Source organism: Schistocerca americana, chromosome 2, assembly GCF_021461395.2.
Source record: "Schistocerca americana isolate TAMUIC-IGC-003095 chromosome 2, iqSchAmer2.1, whole genome shotgun sequence".
In the NCBI taxonomy this organism is placed as follows: domain Eukaryota; kingdom Metazoa; phylum Arthropoda; class Insecta; order Orthoptera; family Acrididae; genus Schistocerca; species Schistocerca americana.
This window is the reverse complement of record NC_060120.1, coordinates 328,917,890-328,939,567: the sequence shown is the minus strand read 5'-3', so window position 1 is coordinate 328,939,567 and position 21,678 is coordinate 328,917,890. Positions and strand designations below refer to the sequence as shown.

The following is a 21,678-nucleotide window of genomic DNA, read 5'->3' as shown; positions in this document are numbered from 1 at the left end:
TGATCCTCCTGCATCAATAATTTATTAAATGCAAAATTTAAAACTTCAACTTTCATTTTGCTACCTTCAGTTGCCACACCACACTAGTCTACAACAGTGACTGGATAGAAACCTTTGACCAGCTTAGTGATTTGGAAGTTGTTATATGCTTCATGCATCAGTATTTTTATAGATGCACAAATTTCTACAAACTTTAGCCTGTCAATATTTCTGCATTCTTTTTTGAACTGAAATAAGCTCTGGTTTCTTGGCATATTTTAAATATTGTTGTTAAACCACAGTGGTTCTTTTCCATCCTTAATCCTCTTACTCAGCGCATACTTCTCCAGAGTGATTTACAGTCAGTTTAAACTTTGTCAATAACTGCTCTACATCCATTATAATGGAACTAAATGTAGCCTGTTCCTTGTCTAAGTAGGATGCTGACAACTGCTTAACTACTTTCCTAGACTTCTTAGGGATTTATTAATTTTAGTAACCATTGTGGCTCTGATGTCTTCGTGACTGCTAAGACCTGTCTCTCTACTGACACTGTCGATGGGCTCAGGCTTGTTTGTAGCTTCCTGTCCTTTTCATCCTATATGGTACGTCTCCCCTGACCCACAGTTCTGGGTGACTTTTCCAAAATTTACCCCTTTTCCTTGACCTCACAGTCCTTTTTCTTCACCCCTCTTCCTTTCCCTCCAACTCTTCTGCCTGAAGAAGGAGCCACTAGCTCCGAAAGCTTGTCAATTACAACTGTCTTTTTATGTGTATGTTCTGCTACCACTTGGCGAGTAGATTTTTTACCTATTCAGTTTTGATTTTGATAGACATAATATTTTTTCGGTTGCAATGAACACTCCCCCTGCATTTTAGATATATATTCCACCTCAATAAATATGTTTGAGCTTTCTACTTTTGGGACTCATTCAGCTCTCAGTTCTGAATGTAATTTGAGCTGACAGCTTTCCTGGATGGCAGTAAATTCAATCACTTTGTTATGAATGCTTCAGCAATTTACTGTTAAAAACACAACATTCAAAGTCTCTTTTTATAAAATCTGATCGCTCTCTCTGCATGTTCACTGGCGAGTGTTCATCATAGGACCTTACATACCATAACATAGGTCCAGAAATCTGCAGCAATGACCATCACAGAAACAGTGGAGTCTCTTGTTGAGATTTACCAACCAAAGAATCCTGATTAATTGTGGTTATTGTACAGCATATCGTAAGCTCTGCTTGCACCCTACAAGCAAGGTCAGTAATCTTCACCATTTGTGGCAACCACCTGTAGTAACTGAATATGACCTCAGAACCCAAGCGACAGGGATCATTGGTGCCAACATGAGCCACAACTTGCAGGTGGCAACAACATTCACCCTCATTAGCTGCAGGCAGTTTCTCCTCCCCATCTTGGATGACGCTCCTTGGCAGATGTCCTGTGTGCATATTGGACTTCTTTACTTCTTTCCAACTCTCAATGCTATTCCCTAAGGGGATTCATATCACACCTAACATTGGAGCTCCAGATAACTAACAAACCCCTCACCCTGTGTGCCAGCTCAGACCTTGCTGCAGGAGTGGCCACTTGACCATTGTAGGATGAATGGGCGAGGGCGGAGGGTCAGTTTCCACATCCTGAAGTGAGTGCAGTTCCTCTCCATCAGGTATGCTGAAGTTGCCTCCGCAGCAGAGCTCATGAGGCAAAAACATGTGACACTTGAAGTGCACCGCTTTCTCCACCACCACTATACCCCGAGGCAGCAGCCTGTGGTGACTAACAGCATCTTCAGCTGTTTGTGAACTGCAGACAACTCCTCCTGTGCTCATAGATAGTAAACATACTCACTATCCATCCTAATATTAAAATTCAAAACCACACAACTGTGATGTTACAGGTGGTGCTAAGCTACCCTACAGAACTATGAACTACAAAGAATGAAAACAATAAACAAAAACAAACCCTGTTGTCCTATAGACACAGATTTGCAGTACCAAACTTCCTAAGATAACAAATGCAAGCTAATAGAAAGTATTCATACTGTCACTGACGCTATTTTACTGAACAAAGGCAGACAAGGAAATTTTGTGTGGTGCTGTGGAAGTTGCTTCTGGTATCAGTGATCTGTCCCTGTTTTCCTGCTCCACTTGCAAATTGTGCACATGAACAATATCTGTAAGTTTCCATATCAGTTATAATTTCTCTCATTTTTCATGTTATGGTTATTTTGTGAGATATATACAGGGTGTTACAAAAAGGTACGGCCAAACTTTCAGGAATCATTCCTCACACACAAAGAAAGAAAATATGTTATGTGGACATGTGTCCAGAAACGCTTACTTTCCATGTTAGAGCTTATTTTATTACTTCTCTTCAAATCACATTAATCATGGAATGGAAACACATGGCAACAGAACGTACCAACGTGACTTCAAACACTTTGTTATAGGCAAAGTTCAAAATGTCCTCCGTTAGCGAGGATACATGCATCCACCCTCCGTCGCATGGAATCCCTGATGCGCTGATGCAGCCCTGGAGAATGGCGTATTGTATCACAGCCATCCACAATAAGAGCACGAAGAGTCTCTACATTTGGTACCAGGGTTGCGTAGACAAGAGCTTTCAAATGCCCCCATAAATGAAAGTCAAGAGGGTTGAGGCCAGGAGAGGGTGGAGGCCATGGAATTGGTCCGCCTCTACCAATCCATCGGTCACCGAATCTGTTGTTGAGAAGTGTACGAACACTTCGACTGAAATGTGCAGGAGCTCCATCGTGCATGAACCACATGTTGTGTCGTACTTGTAAAGGCATATGTTCTAGCAGCACAGGTAGAGTATCCTGTATGAAATCATGATAACGTGCTCCATTGAGTGTAGGTGGACGAAACTAAAATGAGCTCTAACATGGAAATTAAGCGTTTCCGGACACATGCCCACATAACATCTTTTCTTTATTTGTGTGTGAGGAATGTTTCCTGAAAGTTTGGCTGTACCTTTTTGTAACACCCTGTATACACCAACAGGGGGAAACAAAAGAAAAAGGAAATCATAACACCAATCAGAAGTTGTGCGACACAAACAAAAGTTGAAAGGCGTGTTTCTGCATCTAAAGATGATGTCTATTCAAATTTCACACCAGTTGCATAAGAGTGGCACTAGTAGTGCCTCTATGAGAATGCAAATCAGTTTTGCTTTAAATATATGCAGTAACACTCATGAGTGTTAGTTACCCTTGAGATGGATGTGGTGAGTTAATGTTAGTCAAGAATTCCTTTAAGGTGACAAAGCTGCCATTATCAGCACCTTTCTGAGTTTGAACGAGGTCTTGTAATAGGGCTAGGAGAAGCTGGATGTTCTTTTTGAAGTATTGCAAAAATACTTGGGAAGAATGTAGCCACTGTACAGGATTGCTGACAGCAGTGATCACAAGAATGTACGGTTGCAGGATTACTGAGCTGTGGATGGCTATGTGGCATTACTGAGAGGGTAGACCGTCATTTCGGCGTATAGCTCTGACATATTGTACTGCAGCTGCAGCAGAAATTTGAACAGCAGTTGACACCACAGTGGCACAACAAACTTCTACAAATCAGTTACTTCAAGAACAGTTCCGAGCCAAATGCCCTGTAGTGTGCATTCCACTGACCCCAAACCACCTCCATTTGCGACTTCAGTGGTGTCAGGCAAAAGCTCATTGGAGGGCATAGTGGAGGTCTGTTGTGTTTCCTGATGAAATCTGGTTCTGCCTTGGTGCCAGTGATGGCTATGTGTGGGTTAGGAAGAGGCCAGTTGAGGGCCTGCAACCGACCCTTATGCATGCTAGACACATCGGATCTTCATCTGGGTTTATGGTCTGGGGTGCAGTTCTGTATTACAACAGGAGCACTCTTGTGGTTAACCCACACCCTGACTGCAAATTTGTGTCAGTATGGTGATTCGACCTATTGTGTTGGTATTAATGAACAGCATTCCAGGGGTTGTTTTCCAGTTGGATAATGCTCACCTGCATACCACTGTTGCCATCCAACATGCTCTACAGAGTGTCAACATGTTACTTTGACCTGTTCGATCACCAGATCTCTCTCCAATTGAGCACATTTGGGACATCGTCAGACGATAACTCCAGGATCCTCCACAACCAGCATTAATCGTCCCTGTACTGCCTGACAAAGTGCAACAGGCATAGAATTCCATCCCACAATCTGACCTGGCACCTGTACAACGCGAAGCATGCACATTTGCATGCTTGTATTCAACGTTCTGGTGGTTACACCAGTTATTGATGTACCAGCATTTCACATTTGCGATTGCTTATATCATGCTTACATTACCCTGTGATCTTGCAACATCAATCACTTAAATATCTTACCTAGGCGAATGTATTCTCAAAATTTCATTAATGTACATTAATTATTTTTTGATGTTGCAACTGTTTTTTCGTTGGTGCATTTTCTGTCCTATGTGGTGGGGGTAGAAACTATTAATCGTACTTGCTGTGGTAGATACAGCAAACCACAGGAAAGTGAACATATGTTCTTATAAGAGACTGACTCCACAAAGTGAGCGAAGCCCTAATGAGTCCAGGACATAGCAAAGTTGGGGTAGTGATAAAACAGTTCCAAATCAGTAACCATTCGAGACCGGAAACAAACTAAGTCAACTTGGCTGTGCAGTAATGTGATAAGAACAGCTACAAAGTACACCAAGGAATAAACTATGCCATAAGCCGGGCCACAGGCCCAGCACCAAACATTCGTCACTGGATGGTGCCACGTGAAATGCATATCTTGGCGGTGACTCCCCTGGTGAGGAAGCCCGCAGCAGCCACTTGCAGTCTTAGTACCTCTGATGTTTCCACACCCTTGTTAAGTGAGGAATCTGAATCACTGTCAGATACAAAAATATATATCTGAAAGAAATATGTTGCCTGAATGTTTTTGGAAAGTACACTCTCCGAATTTTAACCATAATCCTCTCCATGATCCTCAATGCCACTTTGGTAGGGTCTGCCATTGGAGTCTGAAAAGCATCTACATAATACTGTAATGTTTGATGAGTAAACCTGTGATGATACGCACTGTTCTTGCTTGGATCCTCTATATCTTCTCTATTAGTCCTACCTGGTAGTATCCCACACTGACAAATGTTGTTGTTGTTGTTGTGGTCTTCAGTCCTGAGACTGGTTTGATGCAGCTCTCCATGCTACTCTATCCTGTGCAAGCTTTTTCATCTCCCAGTACCTACTGCAACCTACATCCTTCTGAATCTGCTTAGTGTATTCATCTCTTGGTCTCCCTCTACGATTTTTACCCTCCACGCTGCCCTCCAATACTAAATTGGTGATCCCTTGATGCCTCAGAACATGTCCTACCAACCGATCCCTTCTTCTGGTCAAGTTGTGCCACAAACTTCTCTTCTCCCCAATCCTATTCAATACTTCCTCATTAGTTATGTGATCTACCCATCTAATCTTCAGCATTCTTCTGTAGCACCACATTTCGAAAGCTTCTACTCTCTTCTTGTCCAAACTATTTATCGTCCATGTTTCACTTCCATACATGGCTACACTCCATACGAATACTTTCAGAAATGACTTCCTGACGCTTAAATCAATACTGGATGTTAACAAATCTCTCTTCTTCAGAAACGCTTTCCTTGCCATTGCCAGCCTACATTTTATATCCTCTCTACTTCGACCATCATCAGTTATTTTGCTCCCCAAATAGCAAAACTCCTTTACTACTTTAAGTGCCTCATTTCCTAATCTAATTCCCTCAGCATCACCCGACTTAATTAGACTACATTCCATTATCCTTGTTTTGCTTTTGTTGATGTTCATCTTATATCCTCCTTTCAAGACACTGTCCATTCCATTCAACTGCTCTTCCAAGTCCTTTGCTGTCTCTGACAGAATTACAATGTCATCAGCGAACCTCAAAGTTTTTATTTCTTCTCCATGAATTTTAATACCTACTCCGAATTTTTCTTTTGTTTCCTTTACTGCTTGCTCAATATACAGATTGAACAACATCGGGGAGAGGCTACAACCCTGTCTTACTCCCTTCCCAACCACTGCTTCCCTTTCATGTCCCTCGACTCTTATAACTGCCATCTGGTTTCTGTACAAATTGTAAATAGCCTTTCGCTCCCTGTATTTTACCCCTGCCACCTTTAGAATTTGAAAGAGAGTATTCCAGTCAACATTGTCAAAAGCTTTCTCTAAGTCTACAAATGCTAGAAACGTAGGTTTGCCTTTCCTTAATCTTTCTTCTAAGATAAGTCGTAAGGTCAGTATTGCCTCACGTGTTCCAGTGTTTCTACGGAATCCAAACTGATCTTCCCCGAGGTTGGCTTCTACTAGTTTTTCCATTCGTCTGTAAAGAATTCGTGTTAGTATTTTGCAGCTGTGACTTATTAAGCTGATAGTTCGGTAATTTTCACATCTGTCAACACCTGCTTTCTTTGGGATTGGAATTATTATATTCTTCTTGAAGTCTGAGGGTATTTCGCCTGTTTCACACATCTTGCTCACCAGATGGTAGAGTTTTGTCAGGACTGCCTCTCCCACGGCCGTCAGTAGTTCCAATGGAATATTGTCTACTCCGGGGGCCTTGTTTCGACTCAGGTCTTTCAGTGCTCTGTCAAACTCTTCACGCAGTATCATGTCTCCCATTTCATCTTCATCTACATCCTCTTCCATTTCCATAATATTGTCCTCAAGTACATCGCCCTTGTATAGACCCTCTATATACTCCTTCCACCTTTCTGCTTTCCCTTCTTTGCTTAGAACTGGGTTTCCATCTGAGCTCTTGATATTCATGCAAGTGGTTCTCTTATCTCCAAAGGTCTCTTTAATTTTCCTGTAGGCGGTATCTATCTTACCCCTAGTGAGATAGGCCTCTACATCCTTACATTTGTCCTCTAACCATCCCTGCTTAGCCATTTTGCACTTCCTGTCGATCTCATTTTTGAGACGTTTGTATTCCTTTTTGCCTGTTTCACTTACTGCATTTTTATATTTTCTCCTTTCATCAATTAAATTCAATATTTCTTCTGTTACCCAAGGATTTCTACTAGCCCTCGTCTTTTTACCTACTTGATCCTCTGCTGCCTTCACTACTTCATCCCTCAAAGCTACCCATTCTTCTTCTACTGTATTTATTTCCCCCATTCCTGTCAATTGTTCCCTTATGCTCTCCCTGAATCTCTGTACAACCTCTGGTTCTTTTAGTTTATCCAGGTCCCATCTCCTTAAATTCCCACCTTTTTGCAGTTTCTTCAGTTTTAATCTACAGGTCATAACCAATAGATTGTGGTCAGAGTCCACATCTGCCCCTGGAAATGTTTTACAATTTAAAACCTGGTTCCTAAATCTCTGTCTTACCATTATATAATCTATCTGAAACCTTTTAGTATCTCCAGGGTTCTTCCATGTATACAACCTTCTTTCATGATTCTTAAACCAAGTGTTAGTTATGATTATGTTGTGCTCTGCGCAAAATTCGACCAGGCGGCTTCCTCTTTCATTTCTGTCCCCCAATCCATATTCACCTACTATGTTTCCTTCTCTCCCTTTTCCTACACTCGAATTCCAGTCACCCATGACTATTAAATTTTCGTCTCCCTTCACAATCTGAATAATTTCTTTTATTTCATCATACATTTCTTCAATTTCTTCGTCATCTGCAGAGCTAGTTGGCATATAAACTTGTACTACTGTAGTAGGCGTGGGCTTCGTATCTATCTTGGCCACAATAATGCGATCACTATGCTGTTTGTAGTAGCTTACCCGCATTCCTATTTTCCTATTCATTATTAAACCTACTCCTGCATTACCCCTATTTGATTTTGTGTTTATAACCCTGTAGTCACCTGACCAGAAGTCTTGTTCCTCCTGCCACCGAACTTCACTAATTCCCACTATATCTAACTTCAACCTATCCATTTCCCTTTTTAAATTTTCTAACCTACCTGCCCGATTAAGGGATCTGACATTCCACGCTCCGATCCGTAGAACGCCAGTTTTCTTTCTCCTGATAACGACATCCTCTTGAGTAGTCCCCGCCCGGAGATCCGAATGGGGGACTATTTTACCTCCGGAATATTTTACCCAAGAGGACGCCATCATCATATAATCATACAGTAAAGCTGCATGCCCTTGGGAAAAATTACGGCTGTAGTTTCCCCTTGCTTTCAGCCGTTCGCAGTACCAGCACAGCAAGGCCGTTTTGGTTATTGTTACAAGGCCAGATCAGTCAATCATCCAGACTGTTGCCCTTGCAACTACTGAAAAGGCTGCTGCCCCTCTTCAGGAACCACACGTTTGTCTGGCCTCTCAACAGATACCCCTCCGTTGTGGTTGCACCTACGGTACGGCTATCTGTATCGCTGAGGCACGCAAGCCTCCCCACCAACGGCAAGGTCCATGGTTCATGGGGGGGACTGACAAATATGACACAAGAATAGGTTAAAAAAAGTATTTTGTTAGCCACTTCTTTCCTGGATGAGACATTTTTCTTAGGATTCTTCCAGTGAATCTCAGCCTATATCTGCTTTTTCCTACAAAGGTTTTTTGTTATATGGAAAGCAGCTCATTTTTGCATGTTTATGCAGTGCTAAACAATAAGATAAAATCAGAACTACTTCATTGATTGCTGGATAGATATTTCTTTTTCTCATTGCCATTCACGCATACATTTTTTTGTAACTTAATGACATTCAGGATAATTTTTGCAATTATTTAATACATGAAACTGTCCTAGGAATCTCTTAGGTTAATTCTTTTTTTTTTTTTTTTTTTTTTTTTTTTTTTTTTTCAGCTCAAGATACTTCCACTGGAATGTTGGATTGTATCTGATGTTGTTCATGGTGATAGTACTTATACCATTTTATATTGGCTACTTCATTCTGAGTAATATTCGCTTTGGTAAGTATACATTGTGTTTATCGGTGACAGCACCTGTGTGCTTAATTTTCTCCATCTCTTTGAAGATAGTGTACTGGGCTTGCAGCTGAAAGATTTGATTATGGAAGTCTTTCTTTCCTTGCAACAGCTATTTTCTGTATGCTTTTCTTAGAGAACAACTGGTCTCTCACACCATCATAAGTTATTTATGATCAAAGGAATATGTCAACAATTGAACTATAAATCAGCTTCAGGGAAACCTGTATTGGTGGAAACCTGTACTAGCCATCTACACTTTTCACAACTCCAGATCACCCTTTCACACAAGAGGCCTTGCATCCAGATGTGGTGAGCTCAAGCGACTGTGTATACATTGAACTTTATATGGCCTCTCACATGAAAGGTGTGTGTCTTTGCCTTCAGCTCACTGTAGCTATTATGCAGCTTGTGAAGTGAGCAGTCACTACAAGTTAGTTAGTGAGTTACATGTTCCATGGTTCACTGTACACCTAAGATCACGATGATGTAGAATGAGTCATTTTATATTCACATCACAAATTAATTTGTCCATACAATTACATTTGTAACGTTACAAAAAGAAAATAGATATACAGATGCGAATTAGTAATTCCCACCCACCATCTTTACATGTTACAGTAATACAAATTATTCTATGGAACAGAAGTAGTTCTCTGGGAGAAACTTCCTCAGTTTGCCATCAAATTTTACGTTGCTGTCTGTCAGACATTTTGTGCCACTGGGTGAGGTATCAAACATTTTTGTTGCTGCTTTGTGGATTCCATTTTGTGCTAAAGACAACCTTAATGTGGAATAATGAATGTCATTTTTCCCTCTGGTATTACAAATATGTATCTCATTGTTCCTTTTGAACTGTAGTGGATTTTTTACAACAAATTTCATAGGGAATAAATATACTGTGAAGCATTAGTCAGAATGCCCAACTCCTTGAACAGATTTCTACAAAATGTTCATGGGTGAGCACCACTTATTATTCTTACAGCATGTTTTTGCGCATTGAAGATTTTCTTTCTCAAAGATGAATTATCCCAGAACATTATTCCATATGACATTATCGAATGAAAATAAGTAAAATATGTCAGTTGAGTTGTCTCTCCTAAAGATTTGCAATTATTGTAAGTGCAAATGTAGCTGAACTAAGCTGTTTTAGGAGTCCCAAAATGTGTTTTTTCCAATTTATATTCTCGTCCATATGGACCCCTAAGAGCTTTGATGAGCCACTGACTGTCAGTCATGCATGGTACTGCTTATCACTCTACACACATTGTTTTGCTACACTTCGGTATGACAGCAGCTGTGTTTTTCTGGCTGTTGTTTACCATTGCTAGTTATACAATATTCCATATTTTTTTGAAACAAAGAAATTTATTTTTTTCTCTTCAGAGTCACACTCACTCTCACTTTCCCAGTTATTCCGCATTTTGGTGTCCACTTTTTGAAAGAATGATTGCAGTGTCGTTCTGTGGACATCCCCAATATATGCTAAAAACTGAAAAATATTCTCAGGATCCATTTGAGTTGTCTCGTGAAGGCAAGGGCAACGGAAAGCCCCCTAAATGTAATGAAGAACTACTTACTGAGTGACCCAATTTTGTTTTTTGGCACTAATGACCTTGCTGTTTAGTGCCCTCCACCATAAATTATCATCAGCTTTGTTTTTCCAACAGGCAGCAGTTAAGCTACTATTTGACATTGGAGCCATAGTCAGTGGGAGTTTGAGTCTGTGTACCAATGACTGGTAAAATGAAGCAGCTCACTGCATCCAGATGCACAGTCTTTTGGGTGAAAAGAGCCTTAGTCGTATGCTTACATTTACTGGTACCTTTATTTTTCAGTGTCAGCTGTTATCATATTAGTTATTAGACACTGTTGCGAACGAATAAAAGCTCTGACATTCAAATTTTGGGTTCACTAGCCATTCCACTGAGGCATTTTTAAGAAAGGGTCTTGTACAAACGATGAACTGATTTTCATATTCTTCCATAAATGTGCAGTCTGGAAAAATTGAACTTGCAGTTAGGACTGTGTTTATGATATGAGTGCCCTAATACAGATCTTTGATAATTTTGTTTAAGGTGTATAAGATGGTAGTTTCTTCAACACTGTTAATACTATTCCTTTTACCTGTGGTTATCAGAGGTTCCACTCGTCTCGTATTACCTTCCTTTTGCCACCCAAAGAAAGACTGTTTATGTAGCTCTAAACTCAGTTTTGTGATTTTGGCACCAGGAAAGACATATGCCTAGGGATTATGACTAAACTGAAAAGAATCCGTGACCACACAGAAAATATAGATGTAAATGGAGGTGACAGGAAGACTATACCCATTTAACAACAGATGATTCACTTACTCTTCTGCCAACACAAATATGTTTTATATGTAGTATTGTTATGAACAGCAAACTATCAGTTGTGAAGGAAGCTAAACAACAAAATACCTTGAATCTAATAAGCATACTCTGTGCTTATGATGGCAATAGTAGTTATGATTGTATTTTTGGAAGGGGGTGGACTTCCATCTTAACAATAATCCTCTCAATGCATATGGCGATTCTGTAAGCACATTATTCAATCATTGTTACTGTTGGCCACTTTTACTTTAACAGAAAAAGCTTCATTCCCACTTTTGCTGCAGAATCATTTCATCAATGACATTTCAATAAAGGTGTGTCTACACAATGCCTTTTTTCTGTTCAACTTTGCACAACCACTTACATTTCCAACAGCGCATCTAAGCATGTGCATTTCTGCCTTTTTTCTGTCCAACTTTGCACAATCACTTACATTTCCAACAGCACATCTATGCATGTGCATTTCTACAAACCTAATTTCCTCAAAACGGAGCTCGCGCATGAAAACACATTGCTTCCCAGGTTTTGGAGGGAATCTGTTTCACTCTTTAGCAGGTGACAGGCATTTGGTACCCATGAGTGTTTTGTTGTGTAGTATGTTGACATTATGCTGTAAGGCAATTTGTGTGAAATAATGTCCGTTGACTCCAGAGAAAGCACACTGAAATTTATGCATGCTGTAATCTCTTGTGAGAGTTGTGTAATCAGCATTTTATAAAATAAGATACAAATGATGTATTGAAAGTCAATTAACCTTCACAGAATGACTACAGATCTCCCTTAAGTATTTCTGCTTCAGGAATAATCACTGAAATATTTTGTTTTGAATTGCAGCATAAATAGTTCGAACTGGTATATAGGTTGCTGGTTGTCAGCTAATGAGCTATTTTGCCAATTTTGTCTCTGCGATTTTCCAAGTGGGAAATCATAAGTCTTGCTGTGACCTCATTGTGGAATTTGGAAACAAAACATTGCCATCACTTTGATTTCTTGTATCTACAGTCACCTTGTGATTTCTGTTTGTCACACCTTTCATCACAATTAACAGCACAAATTTCTGAGCAAAGAATGGATATGTAGCAGACTGCTTGAACGATGAGGCAACGTGTGGGCATGAGAACACACTTGAATTTGTGTGCTCTTTCCATTAATTATTGGGCATACACTTTTGTTCCCATGTGTCAGATTGTGCGTGAGGGAAGAGGCATTGTGTTTGACATACCTTAACGTTGTCAGTCTATAGATCTTCACTTTTCCAAGATTTTTAATATCTAGAAATTACATGTTTTTTTAAACACACCAAACTAGTGAGAATTTATAAATCTGTGAAAGTATAATGGTCTGTCAGAATTTGATAATGTTGGAGTTCAGATACCAATTCACTGAATAGTAAGTGGCAGTGAGTCATCAAAAGGGGCGTAAACAAGACTAAAAACTTTGAATACTTGGTGGCTTTCAAAAGAATCCTTTTCCAAACTAGAGTGCATGCACATGTGCAGAGATTCTCTCAGTGGGGGCACAGTAACCGCCACAGTGGGTCATCCTGGGTGGTTGTGTTTATTGGCTTTATGAGGCATGTAGAAGGTAGGAGAGTGGGGACTGTTAGGGGTGAAGAGAGGGATGGACTCCGGAGAGAGGTTCTGGGATGCGCCTAAGAATTTGAGGGGAGACTTGAGATCACACTGGATTTCTGGAATGAGGTCACTGTGACAGGGCTTGTAGGTGGATGAATGTGGTAGCTGGCGGAGTGCTTCTGCCAGATAATCTTTGCGGTGCAAAACAGCAGTGGTCAAGCCTTTATCAGCAGGTAGGATTTTAAGGATGGGATCAGTTTTTAAGTTGTGGATTACAGTTCTTTTTGCAGATGTAAGGTTAGTTTGCATGTTGAGGGATTTGAGGAATGATGGTAACATAAGGTTTGAGGTTAAGAAATTGTAGAAAGTAGACAGGGGGTGATTTGGGGGCTGTGAGGGTGGATCGCAGTTGGATGGAGGAGCAAACTAAGTCAGGCAGGGTTCAACGTTGGTCTCTGGTTGAGTCTGATTGATAGGGTTGGTAGCGAGAAAGTGTTTCCACTGTAGGGACCGAGAGAATGTGAGAATGTGTTTAAGAAGCCCTACATAATTGAATTTCCGAGCGGGGCAAAAGGTGAGGCCATTGGGAAGAACGGGTCTTTCTGTGGGGCTAAGACTTTTTGAGGAAAAGTTCATGACTGTGTTTCAAGTCTGTTTAGGTTCTAAGACTCTGTGTGGTGGTGGGAGGGAGTTTTGGTGGGTAGAGTAAATGTAGCAGGTCTGGGGGACAGGGTTTGTCAGCTATGAGGGGATGTGGGGGAGGTTTGGTGGTTGTTGTTGAGGTGGTGGACAGTGGTAATCCAAGGCGGCAGTAGGAAGTGAGCAGAGTGGAGTGTTTTTTGAGGTGGTGTTGTGCATGTTGCTCTAGTTCCTGGAGGGCAAGAGTTTCAGTGTGCATTATGGGAGCCAGGAATCTGGGATTGCATAGCAGGAGATTTTTATGGATGGAGACAAGGTATTGCAAGGAGGTTTGGGTTGACTGATATGGTTTTGCAGGACTGTGTTGGTGAGGCATAAGGATTGGCAGAATCTGAACAGATGGAGGTCATTGTGGAAGGTAGGGTGGCAGCCAGAGGTGGATAATTTGATGGTAAGGCCATTTGGTGGGATGTGTTTTCCCATTTTTTTTTTCCACCACCACCATGGATCCTTGCTCCTTCCTTCTGCGCCAGTAGAGAAAAGTTTCCTTATCTTTAGCCACAACCCAATCCCACGTACTGTTCCTGTGTTTTTGCTTCGCTCATAGCATCCCCCCAAATGACCTTATCAAATTATCCACCCACCATCACCCCAAAGATGGCTAATCAATATCTCTGTCCATCTCAACCAAACCAACTATCAGCAGTACCTCCATATCAACAGCTGCCACCCATTTCATACTGAGAAGTCCCTTCCATACAGCCTAGCCACCCATGGCTGTTACGTCTGCAGTGAATGAGAGGTCCATCTCGAAATATACCAACCCATCTCACTGAGGCCTTTAAAGACCGTAATTACCCTCCCAACCTTGTACAAAAACAGATCTCCTGTGTCATATCTTTCCAGTTACCCAACACCTCCCAAGTCCCACTGTCCAGCCACAAAGAAGCATTCCACTTGTGATTCAGTACCATCCACAACTGGGGCAACTGAATTACATTCTCTGCCAGAGTTTTGACTACCTGTTGTTGTGCCCTGGAATGAGAAATGCCCTACCCACTATCCTTTCCATCCCTCCCACAGTGGTATTCCGCTGCCCACCAAACATACACAATATCCTCATCCGTCCCTACACAACCACTGCTCCCAATCATTGCCTCATGGCTCACATCCATAAATAGACCTAGATGCAAGACCTGACCCGTATATCCTCCCACCACCATCTACTCCAGTCCGGTTACAAATATCACCTATCCCATCAAAGGCAGGGCTCCCTGTGAAACCAGTCATGTGATCTACAAGCTAAGCTCCAACTGCTGTTCTGCAGTCTACATGGGCAAGACAAACAACAAGATGCCTGCCCGCATGGCTGGCTACTGACAAATTTTGGCCAAGAAACAACTGGACCACCCTCTTGCTGAGCACACCACCTAACACAATGTTCTTCGTTTCAATGACTACATCATATCCTTTGCCACCTGAACCCTTCCCACCACCACCAGCTTTTCTGGTTTGCGTGGGTGGGAACTTTGTTTGCAGTATACCCGATGTTTCCGTAACCCACCTGGCCTTTGTTAGTCATTGTCCTTATCCATCTGGCCCCTTCCCTGTTCCCATTCCAGGATTATGCAAACCTCTATTTCACCACTGCACTCAGTCTTTTTACTTCTCTCCTTTTCTACTACCCTCCCTCTCTCTGTTGCCCTCCATCTAACCTCCTGACTACACCTAGCTGCCGTACCCTTTCTCCACCTTGTCCTTCTTGCTCCCACTAGCAGCACTTTACCATCCCCCATCCCTACTCTGCTATTCCTCCCTCTGCCCCTGCAACCATGTTACTCCCACCCGGTTGCTTCTCCCATTATGCACTGCTGCTTCTAGTCTGGCTTTGGCTTCCAGAAATCATTGTACGTGTGTGTGTGTGTGTGTGTGTGTGTGTGTGTGTGTGTGTGTGTGTGTTTTGTCTGTTTCTGACAAAGGCCTTGTTGGCTGAAAGCTCACTTTCTGATAGTCTTTTTGTTGTGCCCATCTGCGACTCAGGATCTCCGCTGTATGGTGAGCAGCAACTATCCTTTTCATAATATTGATATATTCCATCCTGGATTTTCCATTGTTTGGTTTTACTTCTAAATTATATACAAGTACAAAGTATTTAAGTGCAGCAGCTGCTGAATAATGCTTTCTGTGGTTATGTACCTGAGAGGCAGCAGAATGAAGGCACTCTGCAGTGTGTGTGTGCAATTTGTGCTGCCTGTGAACCACCCATCTGCTCCGTTTGCAAGAGTGTAGGCTGAGCAGAATTAAATTTCATGATTTGTTTCTAAAATTCTTTCTATGCTTAGAAGCACTGATTCTTAAAGTTTTCTTGTTCAAAATCTCTATATCAATTTACTAGGATAGGTAGTATGCAGATGTAGCGCACTTCAGCAGGTTCCTGTGAATGAAAAGTCTTGGCGAGTTCTGTTTTTGAATATTCCTTTTGGTCGCTATCAGTATTTGCGCCTTCCTTGTGGTGCGGCTAGTGCCCCTGCTATTTTGCAAACATTTGTAAAGAAATTAACTATGCCTGTCCTGGGTTGCATTAATTATGTGGATTATATTGTTGTCATGGGCTCCTCCATGGTTGATCACTTGAAAAATTTGTGCACTTTCTTTTCTGTCTTACAGTCTGCAGGCTTTGTTGTCTGTCTTTTAGTCTGCAGGCTTATGGTGTATCCTCACGAAATTTTCTGTTTTTTACCTTCTATTGTTTACTTGGGGGCTCAAGGTCTTGTGCGATTGGGTTTGCCCTCTGCCAGACCACATCTCTGCTGTTACATTTAAATGCCTCGCCCCTCATCCACCAGGGAACTTCAGGCTTTCTTATGGAGGATAGCCTACTACCAAGAATTCCTGCCTGGGGCAGCCACATTGGCCCACCCATTGCATGCCTTGTTATGCGAGAAGGTACTTTTTGCTGGAACCCGGACTGCAAACATGCTTTACTGCTCTTCAAATATTGATATCCAAGCTACTCTTGGTCCCTTGTTTAGCTATGTTCTTTTGTGACCAGCACATAATTTTGGCGACTGACACCTTACAGTGTGGCATCAGTATGGTCCTAGCGCACTGATATGCCGACAGCTCTGAATGACCTGTAGCTTTCACCTCTAAATCTCTCAGTCCAGCCCAGCAGCATTACTATCAGGTGGAAAAAGATGCTTTTACCACAGTTGTGCTCTCCAGAAATTTCATGTTTTCTTTGTATGGCTTCCAGTTTCATCTTATTACTGACCATAAACATTTGGTTTCCTTCATTAACCCTCACACTTCCTTGCTTGACAAGGCAGCTCACCACCTACACTGCTGAGTGCTGTTCTTGTCTCACTACAATTACGAAATCCACTGTAGATCTACGTCCAAACAGCCAATGCAGATGCCTTGTCCCACCTTCCTGTGGATACTGATCGCAACTTTGATCATGAAGAAGTGCTTTGCTTCCATCTTGATACTGAAATGCAGGCCATGTTTGAGGGTTTCCCAATTATGAGCTTGTACATAGCAGCTGCTGTGGCCACCGCCCCAGTTCTCTGCCAGGTTGTTTGATTTGTTCAACAGGGTTTGCCATAAAACCGCTGGGTTGTGCTTTGGACCTCCTGCATAACTATTTTTCGTTACGGTGTCACCTCTGTTTTTCACGGTGTTTTGCTGTTGTCCATGGAAGACCTCTTTCTTAGAGTAGTCATTCCTGTTGCATTATGGCACATGGGTCTATGCCTTCTCTACCAGGACCAGTGGAGAGTTTCACACACTAAACAGTTAGCTAGGAGACATGTTTTTTGGCCAGGGATTGAGGGCAAAATTGTCAATTTTATCACAGCTTGTGAGCAGTGTGCCTGACAACAGGCAGCTCCCATGGCATCTCTGTCCGCTTGGCCCGCTCCACGCCAACCATGGGAATGCTTTCATGTAGACTTTGTAAGTCCCTTCCTGAATTCCTATTGGCCCTTGGTTGTGCATACATTTTCCAAGTTTCCTAACATTCTCTGCTGTTTGTCGATGTCAGCTAGGGTCACAGTTTGTACACTTTTGAGGGTTTTTTCTGTTGAAAGTTTGCAGTGTGCCTTAGCTTCTGATATTGGCTACCAGTTTGTTTCTCACACCGTTCAGTTATTTTGTTCTCATCATGGCATTAGTCATGTTATGACTCCACCATTCCACACTCAATCAAATAGCGAGGCGGAATGACTAGTGCGTACATTCAAGTCCCAAATGAAAAATTTTGTTCTGTATTCTTTGCCAGATGACATTCTTCTCCGTTTTCTGAGCACTTGTCGCTTCATGTCTCTGGGAAGCAGAGCCCGGCTTAGTTACTTCACAGCTGGCAACCAGGAACGCTACTCCACCTTCTTCTGCCTGCATTGCAACTGCCATGATTGGGTTCATCCTACCAATTCATGGTGTGATCATCAGTGTGGGCATTAGGGTTTGGTCGCTGGCCCAAATGAATACCGTCCACTGCCTTGGATGCTGTCTATGTGATATCCATATGTCTGGCCAGCTGATGGTGCACCACTTTGATCCGTTGCACTCCCGCTTGCCATGGGCAGCAGCTACCAGTTCACAGATGTGACCCCTGTCGCCATAGCCCACACTGTCACCCTCTGTCTTGAGCCTGTAGTTGCCTGCTGTGGAGGTGCTTCCATCTACTTGCAGAGTCCTCAGGTTCTAGCTTCCTGGCGCCAAGCATCGGACCATCTGTGGCCTCAGGTCCATTGCCACAGCCTGCTGTTCTGGATAGGCCACTTCCAATGGACCCTTTTGCATTGTCGTCTCAGCCATCATCACCAGTGGGTCCAGCACTGTTTCTTCCGCACCGGGACGTGCCTGCTGCTGGTGACACAGAGATGACGATGGCACCCTCTCCCCCTGTGGTATTTTCAGGTGCCACATGGGCCCACCACCCTTGGGCGTGTTCCCATCTCTGCACATTCAAGCCCTATGCTTCGGTGCCTGCTCAACACATCATCCCGTCCCTGCCATTGTCACCGGCTGCTGCTGCTCAGGATCCAGTGGATGTGCCTCACATTGTGCTGCTGGTGTCTCCTCCATCGCCTGGGCACCCTGTTCACATAAGAGAGAGGTGTGCTGTATGCTGCTAGTACTGCATATGAGTGTGAGTGCGCTGAGTGTAGTGTTGCCACACTTACGTACTTAAATCAATCGCCAACTGTATCAGCTCATGTCAGCCACTAGAAGCTGCCTGTAGGAAGTGTGCACATGCCATCTACCAGAGACGCACCTGTGTACGCATGGAGGAGCACTGACTTGGTCTCTCTATGTCATTTTAGTTTGTACCTCTCACAACAATTCTTCTGTGTATCGTTTACATTGCGTCTTCTGTATGACTCTTTTTTTCTTGTTACTGTGAAGTCACAAGAGGCTTGGTGCAAGACCTGCCATATTCATCTACCCAGCACATCCTTCTGCAGTCCCATCACAAACTTATTCTATTTAATATGTGGCAGAGCCACCTGTGAAAGCAGCCATGTCATGTAACAGCTCTGGTGCAGCTTGTGCACAGGATTTAATGTGGACATAACCACCAACCAAAAACCATCCAAGTGAATGGTCACCACCAAACTGTAGCCAAGAACAGAGGTGACCATGCAGTGTTAGAACATGCTGCTGAACACTGTTTACATTATGCCTGCAATGAAACAATAAATTTAGTTAAAATGTGTTAATAAATATTTAGAATTGATTTGTAGGCTAATGTCCACACAAACTGTTAGGTGAGAGGTTGTGGCTATGGCCACCCACATGGCACCATCATATGCCAACCTATTCATGGGACATCTCGAGGAATCCTTTCTAAACACCATAATCCAAAACCTCTCACCTGGCTCAGATTCACTGATGACATCATCATGATCTGGACTAAGGGTGAAGACACCCTATCCACATTCCTCCACTACCTCAGCACCTTCTTCCCCATTCATCTCATCTGGTACTACTCAACCCATAAGCCACCTTCCTCGATGTTGACTTTCACTTCAAAGATGGCTACATCAGCACCACCATCCATCTCAAACGTAACAGCCACCACCTACACTTCGACAGCTGCCACCCGTTCCATACCAAGACATCCCTTCCACACAGCCTAGCCACTGGTGGCCGTTGCATCTGTAATGATGAGCAGTCCCTCTTGAAATATATTGAGTGTCTCACTCAGGCCTTCACGGACCATGATTTCCCTCCCAACTTTATACAAAAACAGATCTCCCATGCCTCATCTCTCCAGTCACCCACCAACTCCCAATCCCCCTGCGGGCCCGGAGGTTAGAGTAGGCCCTAGGTATTCGTGCCTGTCGTAAGATGTGACTAAAAGGAGTCTCACACTTTTTGGCCCTATGAGTTCAGGTCCCATTCTATTGTTTGACCTGCCACTTTCAAAATTCTACAGAAGTGTGGGCCATATGGGAAAGGACACCTTACGTGGTGCACGAGTGCCCTTAGATTTGATCTCCTGCATCTCCACCTGTGATTCAACTATTTGGGTGAGGACACTTTCCGCGGTATGTCATCTTCTTCTGCTGTCTCCTGTCCTCTTTCCCCCCCATGACAATATTGAATTTCTCTGCAGCCAGTATCCTGCACGGTAGCCAGTCCATTGTGGTGGGGCCATTATGTACCCATTTGGTGGTAGCCCCCTAACAACACAGGGATCACACTGCTGATGCCTGAGCTATAAACTCCCCACATATGCCAAGGAGTAGATGCTTGTCTTCCTGGGGCATCAGGACTCCCGGCAATGTCCATCATGCCAATTGGCCTTTGTTGTGGCTGGGTGGCACCCATAGGGACAGCACCTGATCGGAGTGGGTGGCATCAGGGCGGATTATCCGCAATGAAGCAGACTAAGTCATCTCCCACTTGTGACCACATGGCACCAGCAGTCTCTAAGAAGGGCAAGATAGATACAATGCCAACAGGTTTGACCCTAAATCGTTTCCCTCCCTCGCTACACCATGGGAGGAATGAAGGGCTATAGAATGGAGAGAGCCATACTGTCTCAGTTTTTAGTCTGTAGCAGAACTGTGTGTGTGTGTGTGTGTGTGTGTGTGTGTGTGTGTGTGTGTGTGTGTTTTGTCTGTGAAGACTAAGGCCTTGTTAGCTGAAAGTTCACTTTCTGACAGTCTTTTTTTGTGTCTATCTACAACAGCATCTCCGCTGTATGGTGAGTAGCAATTATCCTTTTCATAATATTGTTACATTCCATCCTGGATTTTCAACTTTTTGGGAAAATATTCTTCACATTTAATGCATTCAGGAAAAGAAACATGCTTGAATATTATTCTCCATTTTATTTATATAGTGCAAAGTGTGGTGTGATATTATGCAATTAGATTACAAATGAACAAATGATCAGACTATTATTTACTCTTTCTCTATAGTGAGACGACAACTTATTCGACCACTTACTGTGCTGATCTGGTTGGTTTACATCTATTTCTTCTGGAAGATTGGGGATCCATTTCCAATACTGAGTCCCAAACAAGGCATACTGTCCATTGAGCAGGGGATCAGCAGAATAGGAGTTATTGGAGTCACTGTGATGGCTCTTCTATCAGGATTTGGTGCTGTTAATTACCCTTACACATCAATGGCTTGCTTCATCAGGTAATACTTTCTTTAAGGCACTTTTTTCTGTTAGTTGTTGAACGTATGATGGACAGAAGCAGAATATAGATTTTTGAGTAGGGGGGTTGGGAACTGCTATAAACTGGAGATAGAATTTGTTTGCTTATTTGTAGAAAAAGAAAAATGATTTGTGTACATTTCAAGTCATTTATTCTACTTCAGGTAGATGTCTGGAAACACATTAATTAATAGATTTTCATGTTGTGCCAAACACAATGAAATGTCTAGGTTTTATTAATTAACATAATTTTTATACCACTGGTCTTCTATGCTGATTACAAAATGTTGTAGAACTTCATAACATATCAAGGTGTTATTATTATTATTGCTATTGTGCAGTGTATATGACCAGCAAGTTGTTTCATATTGACTCTTTTTATAGAACGATTTGGAATGAACCAAAAGATATTTGCAGTATGTGTACATTTGTGAACTGCCTTGGTTTATACTGTATGAACTGCAAACTGTCATTGTAGGCTAAATATTTATCTTGGATTGTATT

General features: G+C 42.4%; 1 protein-coding gene across 2 annotated transcripts in view; it reads left to right on the top strand.

Annotated features, from left to right (window-relative positions):
* Positions 1 to 21,678, top strand: part of LOC124595251 (Golgi pH regulator A) — a 109,156-nt gene that overhangs the window by 12,801 nt on the left and 74,677 nt on the right. For both annotated transcript variants that reach the window (XR_006978187.1, XM_047133916.1), the window contains exons 3-4: positions 8,805 to 8,911; positions 20,930 to 21,155. Coding sequence is in view for 1 of the 2 variants with exons in the window: in XM_047133916.1 (XP_046989872.1) it covers positions 8,805 to 8,911; positions 20,930 to 21,155 (333 nt within the window). In the remaining variant the exon portion in view is untranslated. The remainder of the gene's footprint in view (positions 1 to 8,804; positions 8,912 to 20,929; positions 21,156 to 21,678) is intronic.